This window comes from Atractosteus spatula, chromosome 7 (assembly GCF_055471065.1).
Source record: "Atractosteus spatula isolate fAtrSpa1 chromosome 7, fAtrSpa1.hap1, whole genome shotgun sequence".
Taxonomy (NCBI): domain Eukaryota; kingdom Metazoa; phylum Chordata; class Actinopteri; order Semionotiformes; family Lepisosteidae; genus Atractosteus; species Atractosteus spatula.
Genome location: NC_142712.1, coordinates 43,085,315 through 43,094,475, shown reverse-complemented (window position 1 = coordinate 43,094,475; position 9,161 = coordinate 43,085,315). Strand labels below are relative to the sequence as shown.

At 51.3% G+C, this 9,161-nt stretch overlaps 1 protein-coding gene across 1 annotated transcript; it reads left to right on the top strand.

Moving 5' to 3' along the window:
* The first annotated feature begins 1,190 nt into the window (after positions 1–1,190).
* On the top strand, positions 1,191–4,254 carry pth4 (parathyroid hormone 4). The gene is made up of 2 exons (XM_088921688.1): positions 1,191–1,276; positions 3,927–4,254. The coding sequence occupies exons 1-2, from the start codon at positions 1,191–1,193 to the stop codon at positions 4,252–4,254; spliced, it is 414 nt and encodes a 137-aa protein (XP_088777814.1).
* The last annotated feature ends 4,907 nt before the right edge of the window (positions 4,255–9,161 follow it).

The window sequence follows — 9,161 nt, the reverse complement described above, 5'->3', positions numbered from 1 at the left end:
AATCAGAGCTGAACTTCCAGGAGTAACTCATCAAAGATCTGTGACTGCAAGTGATTCAGACGGCTGGCATCCACAAAGATTTCTGAGGAATTAAAGCCTTGAAAATGTGTCTTTGCATCAGAGAAATGTGAACTGTTAGCTGCAAAGGAACAAGTGGAGATTGGTTTCACACTGGAAAGTAGAAAGAAAAAAGACACAATTTTGGCACACACACGTTTTTTCTATTTTACCAAAGAAAAAAATACATTGCAAATTACAATACATTTGAAAAAATCTGTTTTCTGTGATTTACCTGTGCTATATTATTATGAGTTGGAAAGACAATTATGCAATTGCAGAATAGGAGACTGCAGCCCAGCACAGATTGCATTGCTTAAACTAGGGGTTCTCAGTCATGCGGAGCCCTCAGTTACATCGCTGAGCCCTTAATTGGCCTAATAATAGGATTAATTGGAGATTGTTGTGGTTGTCAGTTTCCAAACCAGTTAGTTGTAACCTGTTGACTACAGAATTTGTCATTTTAACTGCTATTATTCCAGTTTAATTACTGTAGTTAACGGACTCCACTGGTATGGAACGCAGTGAGCTGGGTGAAGTCCTGACTTAGACGAACACATTGCTGGTTTGACCTAAAACACGGGTTTTAGGTGCTAGATAAATAGTAGAGTCATACAGTTTTCACCAAGACAGATCTCTGTACCTTGTCTTAACCAGCATGTTCTCCTTTTTTTTTTTGGTGTTTACTTCTTAAGAAATTGCTTTATTTCCTTTATGTCCAGCCCCTGCCTCTGAGGAGCCACAATCCAGCTGGGTTTACACTGTGCGTCACCCTTAACGGACACAAGGAGGAATTTCATTTTGATCACTTAAGCAGGTAATTGGTCCCATAAAGTAAAAATAAAATCCTGTAAGTCTCGGGGATCTAAACTGTGTCATCAAAAGTCGTGCGTGTTCCTGGTGATCCTGAATCGCTGATCCAGGGGTGAGTTATCCGACCTGGTGGACGCTGGCTCTCCTGGAGCGGTGCTCTTACACACTGGCTTCGCTGACCGGGCCCCTGGCTGTGCCTAAGGAAACCGTCAGTGAGAACAGCTAGAGAGCGATTGATTACAGGCGAGGGAAGTGCTGAGCTGAACTCCTCACTGCAGGCTGTCTGATTGTGTGCTCTAGGTCTCCTCACAGCTCGGAAGATGCTCCGGCCCCGGAGGGCAATCCAGGCTCCGATCGCCGTGGTCTGCATTGTCTTGGCTCTGGCAAACTCCCAGGAGAGCGAGAAGTAAGTGTTGCGCTGTTTCAGCTGCGCAGGAGGAACACAGTGGCCTCTACTGGTCTGGACTCTAGACATTGATTGGCCCATTAATTAGCTTATGAATTCATGTATTAATAAGTAAATAAATAACTGTATTAATGGGAGTTTTCTTAGGAGCTGCATAAACAGTTGCACTTCATTTGAGTCAGAAACAGCTGGAAAAGGGTTTTAAAGCTTTTTGTTATAACAATAACGTTCCAGAAATTAGTGTATTTGTTATTCAAGTCATTTATATGTATTGCAATATAATTGCTTTGTAATTCATGGAGAACTACAATCTCACTGGTACTTTAAATGGAGATTACATACTGCGATATAATATAGAGACGACCAAAATCGCAAGGCAAAGTTCCTGACGCGCTGCGTGAGTCGCAAAGCTCCGTACTGGTGCTTCGGCGCTTGACAGCACGCCCTGCAGAGCTGTTCTAGGTCAATAGGCGCCCTCTGGTGGAGGATGAAATAAAGTGCGCTCTTTTCTCTGGGTTGTCGAAATTATGCTGAAAGCAGTCCGGGTGCATTTTGGTCTTTTCACACTAGGGGGCGTCCAATGAATCAAAGTCTTAAGGTGTTGTGAAGCCGCAGCCGCTCTCCCCGCCTTTGCTCATATTGTTGAGTCGTACTGAGCTGAGTGAGGCGTGCAGACCCGTGCTGCGGGCAGTGGGAACGGGGTACTCCCGACATGCCAAGGCGGACGAGGTGAAAACGGGGCGATAAATGAGCAGTGCGAGGGGAGGTTCACTCTCGCGCCCCTCCTCAGCCGCTTCTACAGGCGCCGAGGAGCTGAAGTGCGACTAATAACCGTCCGCGAAACCGCTATCGCACCCGCCTGGGACCGCGGCTCTGGGGACACAGGGAGGTGGAGCGAGGGCGAGATAACGCGGAACGGGGTGGGGGGTGGATGCATCAAATGCACGAGAGACATGCTAATAAACACCTTGAATTTAATTGAATTGATGAAAGCAAGAGCTGACATTATTAATCAGAGCCCGACCCACTGAGGTCTGTACATGGGCGTCCCGCTCCGCCCCCCACCCCCCTCCGTTCCAGCTCTTCCCGGCCGGGCTGCACGAGCCGCATGCACTGCCCGAGCGAGCTCAGCGTGTCCCCGCAGCTCGAGGGCGGGGAAGCGCAGTCAGCCCGTGCCCAGTCCCGCGCGTACAGCGATTTGATAAGGCGCGCGGACAGGTCTGCACGTCCTGGAACACGTGGTTGGTAAAAACACAGTGCAGCGTGGACAGGGTGCAAACCGCGAGTTCAACCAGGGAAACGATATAGAAATACGACAGAGATGATTTTTTAAGCGCATTACCCCGAGGCTGAGAAGAACAGGGCTAGGTGGAGCAGATCTCCCCCGTTTTTATAATAACCTGTACCATCTCCGAATTTTCCAAAACAATCCCTTTTCTACTTGAAACTCTTAATTTAACCAGGATAGCTACTACTGCTGATCTTTGTGTTTTCAGAGAAGCAAAACCACTTCACACTTTATCTAATTAATCCTGATTGATTTTAAACGGTGTTTAAACATCTGCAGGCAATGAAATGAAGCCAGTCATTGAATTACTTTAAACCAGATGTAAGTCTGTGTGAGTACATGTGAGTCTGCAGCTCCAAATCTGTTTTTGTAGAGCCAGATTAAAAGGAAGCTAAAAATCCAAAGAGGAGAGAAGGGCTGAAGACTTTGGAAGTGAAGGACTAGGGAATCAATCAATCAATTAGATTCTTATATTGTTGCTCTTTCAACCCAGAGCATTCTCAAGGCACTCTACATATTAGAGTGTGGCAGCGATCAGGGTGTCTTTAGCAGTCAGGGTAGTGATCAATCTGTCTTTCACAGGAAGAGTGATCAGAGTGTCTTTAGCAGGCGGGGGAGTGATCAGTGTGTCTGTAGCAGGGGGGGGGGAGTGATCAGTGTATCTGTAGCAGGCGGGGGAGTGATCAGTGTGTCTGTAGCAGGCGGGGGAGTGATCAGTGTGTCTGTAGCAGGTGGGGGAGTGATCAGTGTGTCTTTAGCAGGCGGGGGAGTGATCAGTGTGTCTGTACCAGGCGGGGGAGTGATCAGTGTGTCTTTAGCAGGCGGGGGAGTGATCAGTGTGTCTGTAGCAGGGGGGGGGAGTGATCAGTGTGTCTGTAGCGGGGGGGGGAGTGATCAGTGTGTCTGTAGCAGGCGGGGGAGTGATCAGTGTGTCTTTAGCAGGTGGGGGAGTGATCAGTGTGTCTGTAGCGGGGGGGGGAGTGATCAGTGTGTCTGTAGCAGGCGGGGGAGTGACCAGTGTCTCTTTAGCAGGTGGGGGAGTGATCAGTGTGTCTGTAGCAGGGGGGGGGAGTGATCAGTGTGTCTGTAGCAGGGGGGGGGAGTGATCAGTGTGTCTGTAGCAGGCGGGGGAGTGATCAGTGTGTCTTTAGCAGGTGGGGGAGTGACCAGTGTCTCTTTAGCAGGTGGGGGAGTGATCAGTGTGTCTGTAGCAGGGGGGGGGAGTGATCAGTGTGTCTGTAGCAGGCGGGGGAGTGATCAGTGTGTCTTTAGCAGGCGGGGGAGTGATCAGTGTGTCTTTAGCAGGCAGGGGAGTGATCAGTGTGTCTTTAGCAGGCAGGGGAGTGATCAGTGTGTCTTTAGCAGGCGGGCTGTGACTGAGCACCAGTACATGCACGACAAGGGTCGGGCCATGCAGAGCCTGAAGAGACTCATCTGGCTGTCCAGCGCCATGGGGGGTCTGCACACTGCCAGCACCCGCGACCTCAGCGACCCCAGCGACCCCAGCCCGGCGCGGGACCCCCCTGCTGAAGAGGGGCCGCACGGACCCACCACCTGCCGGGGGGAGGCCCTGCGACTGCTCCTGTCCCTCCTGGGCAGGGGCTCCCTCCAGGCCCTGTGGAGCGCCCTGTACAAACCCCACCTCACCAGCCTGCAGGACAGCACGGAGCACGGAGACGGAGAGAACTAGAGCCACAGGGCCAAGCAGCTGCCAGTATCATTGATCTGTACCGAGACCTTTGTATATTTGTATTTACAGCATGCATCCAGTGGTAATAAATTTGGTCTAGTTTAGATTTCTGACCTCTCTCTTGTGCAGCGGTAAGCGCAAAAGAAGATTTCGGTGTTGTGACGTATCCCTGACACACGTTTCTTAGTGCTGGAGCGAGATGAAAGCAGAGGCAGGTATAGCACGAGCCACAAGACAGACTGCGACGCCGCCAGTGCTGCTCTGCGGCCCGCCGGGCACAGAGGAGGGGCTGACGTCCTAGCCACCTGATTCTCTCGCTCAGACCCCCAAGAAAGACCTGGAGAGCAAAGCCCCCCCCCCACCCCCTCCAGGGTCGCACTTGCTTGCACTCTGAGTGCGACCCCAGGCGATCTGTGGACTGGCCGCCGTCTCTCAGCTCACGATCCTCCGTGTGCCCCTGTCCACCGTCCCCTGTCGCAAGCACGGCCGCCTCAGCTTTTTCAGACGAAGTGGCGGAGTAGACGGCGGCTGTGGGAGAAGACTGCCTGTGCCAGAGGCTTTCTCGGGGGAGAGCTGCAGGAGCTCAGAGAGAGCCCCGGGGCCCCAGGAGCTCGGAGGGAGAAGAGCAAGCGCTGCTGACAGCAACACTCTCTGAGATTTCCGTACAGCTTCTTTTTCAAAAGGCCCTACACATTCCTGCTTGACACATATACACTTCGCTGTCTGAATAGGATGCTTTCGAATCACAGCTGGATTGTTGTAAACCTCTATTGGGTTTGACAAGCCGATTAAATCTTCCGCTTTGCTGAAGTTCAGGGCACCTTTCTGACAGCTCCGTGTGCCCATTTCCTCCCCTCACCCTGCCTGCAGACGAGGCGTTCCTGCGTGAAACACAAGCGCGAGCAAATAGACATTCTGTACAGAAGAAGATTCATATGTACTGTCTGGTAACGTGATAAAAAATAAAATCTGGTGGTTACTTCCGGTGCATTGGGACCCTGTCTTTTAGGAGTTTTTTGTCTCTTGTTTCTCTCAGCTTCCTGTATCACCTTCCTCGTACCACATTGCGAAGGCGCCGAGTCCGAACGGGTTACTCAGAAAGTGTCAGAAGATAAAGCCCAGTGGAAGGAAATGAAACAGATTGGATGCTGAAGCAGCTTTCTGTGTCTGTGGGTTCTCTTGTTGCCTTATCTTGGGGGAGCAGCCACACTCGTCGGTATGAAGTGACAGAGCGACGGGAACCCCTTGCTGCCTCCTCTTGTTGTGCCCCGAAGCCCAGCACCCCAGCGGACCCAGTGAATAAAGCAGGCGTTGTGCCCTGTTGCAGGCGGGTGAGGCTCCGGCTGTGTGAGCTGGACTGTGCTGTGGCCCCAGTGCTGGCGTGTGATGGCGCAAGTCTGGCATCTGTCCACAGTTTGAGAGTGGTGCCCTGTCTTTGCCTCCTTGCCTCGCCTTCTGCTGCCCTCTGCCTTCCTGTGCCTCAGCCTCACACTGGTGCTAGGTCGTGGCAGTGTGGTGAAGACCTGGAACCTGTCGGCTTTTACAGAAAAAAGCGCCTGTGTGTCTTTTATGGTACTTCATGTGAAGGCCGGGTTGTGTTCTGATGGAGGTGCCCTTACAAGCATTCACTCCAGTCAGTCTGCGTGGCACTCCTGCTGTTCTCCCTCTGCTTTCAGAACGCTGGTACCATGACATGTTTCCTAAGGGTCACACAGAGGATTGCAGAGGATTATAGAAGCCAGGAATAATAATGCAGGAATCTGCTGTTTATGGAAAAAACATGTTCATTTTTTCCATGTGCAGAATGTCTGTGTGTGTCTGTGTTAGTGTGTGTGTGTTTGTGTGACAATGTGTGTGATAGTGCGTGTTTGTTTGAGTGTGTGTTTGTGTGAGAGTGTGTGTGTCTGTGTGAGAGTGTGTCTGTTTGACAATGTGTGTTTGTGTGAGAGTGTGTGTTGGTGTGAGAGTGTGTGTCTGTGTGAGAATGTGTGTGTGTGTGTCTCTGTGAGAATATGTATATTTGTGTGAGAATGCGTGTGTTTCTGCAAGAGAATGTGTGTGTGAGAATGTGTGAATGTGTGTTTGTGTGTGAGAATGTGTATGAGAGTGTGTGTGTCTGTGTGAGAATGCATGTCTGTGTGAGTGTGTGTGTCTGTGTGCGAGACGGTGTGTGTTCATATACTTCTTTAACTTTCCATTTTTTGCAGGCATCTAAATGAATGTATCGGTTTTGCATCCACGCACTGGCCGAGCCCGTACGGACTGCGGTCTGTGAGTTAGCGCACTGTATTTTCCACTGTTCCAGGCACTATTTTTAGCCTTTGAATGAAAACTCTCAGCACACTTCCCACAGACAAATAGCTACTACGCGGCTGCTTTTTTTTATCAGATTAGTACAGGACATGTTGTACTACTTCACTTCCTCACTGCGGTGTCCTGGCCTGAACTCCTCTCTCACGTTTTGTCCTTCTTGCTCTCAAACACACAGGCGGCGCCCCGCTATCTGCAGAGAGACAGAAGGGGGCCTGGCTGCTCAAAGCAGGACCCAGGCTGTGCTGCAACTGGATTTCACAGCTGTAGCACTGTAGACTGTCACACTAACAAAACTCCACAGACAGCAAGACTGGCTGCTTGCATTTGTCAGAAGAAATTAATAATGAGCACTTCCCTCCTCTCTGTCTGTGAATGCACAAGTGATACGAGAAAAACAGACTCCGTGATTGTTTTGATTTTAAACCTCGATCACGCGTGCATATGAAAGAGTTACGATAACAATGAAGCAGTTCCAGTGACCTTCTCCACAGCCAAAATAACTGTCTGCAGCAGGACCCTGCGTCTCGCTCGGCGCCAGCAGACAACCTGTAATTGCCTGTTCCAGTCTGAAGGCGCACCAGGGCTGCAATTGCATGCAGGCATGCTTTGGTCTCTGCTTGAAGGACATGAGCGCTGGCGTGTGCGGCTCTCAGACACCCTCAGGACCGATTTCATCCCTTCTCACACAAGTAGTCGTCTAGCAGCCCGTCACTAAGGAAGCTGCAATGCATGGTCTGCACCCTCGTCCCGCACCTGGGAGGGAAGCTGGGGATCTTGTCAAGCAGTGGAATAAATGAAGAAGTGGCTTCTGGGTGTCTGTGCAACATGGATTTGAATTTCTGAGTGTTCACTCAGGCCAATACACTTGAAGGCCATGTGACCGCCATGGCCACAGGTAAGAATCGACTGTTTCTGATCAGCAGGGCTGCGGGTCGCAGCTTTATGGTTGCATCTGAGTGGAAACACTGTGTGTCACTGCAGTGCTGATGCAGGGTTAGTGCACCACTGGGACCTCCCTGTTCTGGGCCTGGTCTCCAAATAGATCAGAGCGCATGGGAATAATTGCTGGGGGTACGAGCCTGGGATCCTCAGAGACAGAACCTGTCTGTGTTTTTAGACTAGGAATGTGCCTCACCCTTACCATACAGCAGGCGGGGTCGGGGGAGAGCTTGCTCACTTGTATATAACATAGTGTAACGCAACGGGGGCTCAGGCGGGCGCCCTTGCCGCATCAGGTCGGCCCCACACCGTCCGGGGCTCGAACCCGGGACTTCCGCGTCTCTCTGCAGCGACCCAGCCCCGTGAGCTAAAGAGAGATCTCTTTCCAGCCCAGTAGCTGTAGTCCTGCTATCATAGGGAAGGGCGGTGACGTCACCTGCTCTGGTACGCCGGCTCTTACACAGTACCTGACGGCCGTAAGCGTTACACTCTCCCCCGCTTAAATCGCCGTCCCCGGCGAAGGGCTATCCCACCCCGCTTCTGACACCAATGTAACGCAACGGGGGCTCCGGCGGGCGCCCTTGCCGCATCAGGTCGGCCCCACACCGTCCGGGGCTCGAACCCGGGACTTCCGCGTCTCTCTGCAGCGACCTAGCCCCGTGAGCTAAAGAGAGATCTCTCTTTAGCTCACGGTGCTGGGTCGCTGCAGAGAGACGCGGAAGTCCCGGGTTCGAGCCCCGGACAGTGTGGGGCCGACCTGATGCGGCAAGGGCGCCCGCCTGAGCCCCCGTTGCGTTACAATAGAAAGAGACAGAGCATGTACTGCGCAGCTGTGATGAAAGCTCCTGAGCTATTTCTGGTTGCAGTTAGTAAATGCACGGAACGCAATGTAACTTATGTCAAATATCATCTGCCCACGGTGATCTCACTCTGGAAAGTGATGGTGATGTGTTAAGTCTGTGTCCACAGCCATTTAAATTAATCAATCACAGAGGCGTTTTTCTCCCCATGCCCTCCAAGACAGTTCACAAATATTGTGCCAAGAGACCAGTGAGATTTCAAAGGTGCACTGCACACTTTGTACAGTGCTGAAGAACATGCCATACAACTCCTCTTTACAAACAGAGCACTCACAGCACAATTATGGTGAAACACAGTACACACAACACGCTCATGGTGAAACACAGCACACACGGCACAATCATGGTGAAACACAGCACGATTACGGTGAAACACGGTACACACAGCACAATCATGGTAAAACAGTACACACACAGCACACGGCAGGATAATGGTGAAACAGTACACACGGCACTATTATGGTAAAACACAGCACACATGGCGCGATCATGGTAAAACTTTGGGAGAAGTGTAAATTAATTTTGTATTTCCTGCACCAGAGGTTTGTAATTGTTCAGGTCTTCCTTGGAGTCTTAACTGAACAAATAATTGGCTCAGCTGGACTTTCTGAAACAGCTGGAAGTCGGAAGAAACTCCAGCCCGACAGCGGGCACAGAGACGATCCTCTGCCGGTAAACCGCCACAAACAAGACCCTTCTACTGCGGTTTCTCTCTTCCTATTTCAGATTCAGATTCAAGAGCGCCCGCCGCTGCCGTTCAGCCGTCAGAGAGGAAGAACAGCGAGACGGGCAAAA

What these genes read in the sequence shown, in the direction of transcription:
- pth4 (XM_088921688.1), top strand. Translation starts at nt 1,191, where the DNA reads ATGCTCCGGCCCCGGAGGGCAATCCAGGCTCCGATCGCCGTGGTCTGC. An exon ending in AACTCCCAGGAGAGCGAGAA is followed by an intron (nt 1,277 to 3,926) that starts GTAAGTGTTGCG and finishes GTGTGTCTTTAG; the next exon opens with CAGGCGGGCTGTGACTGAGC.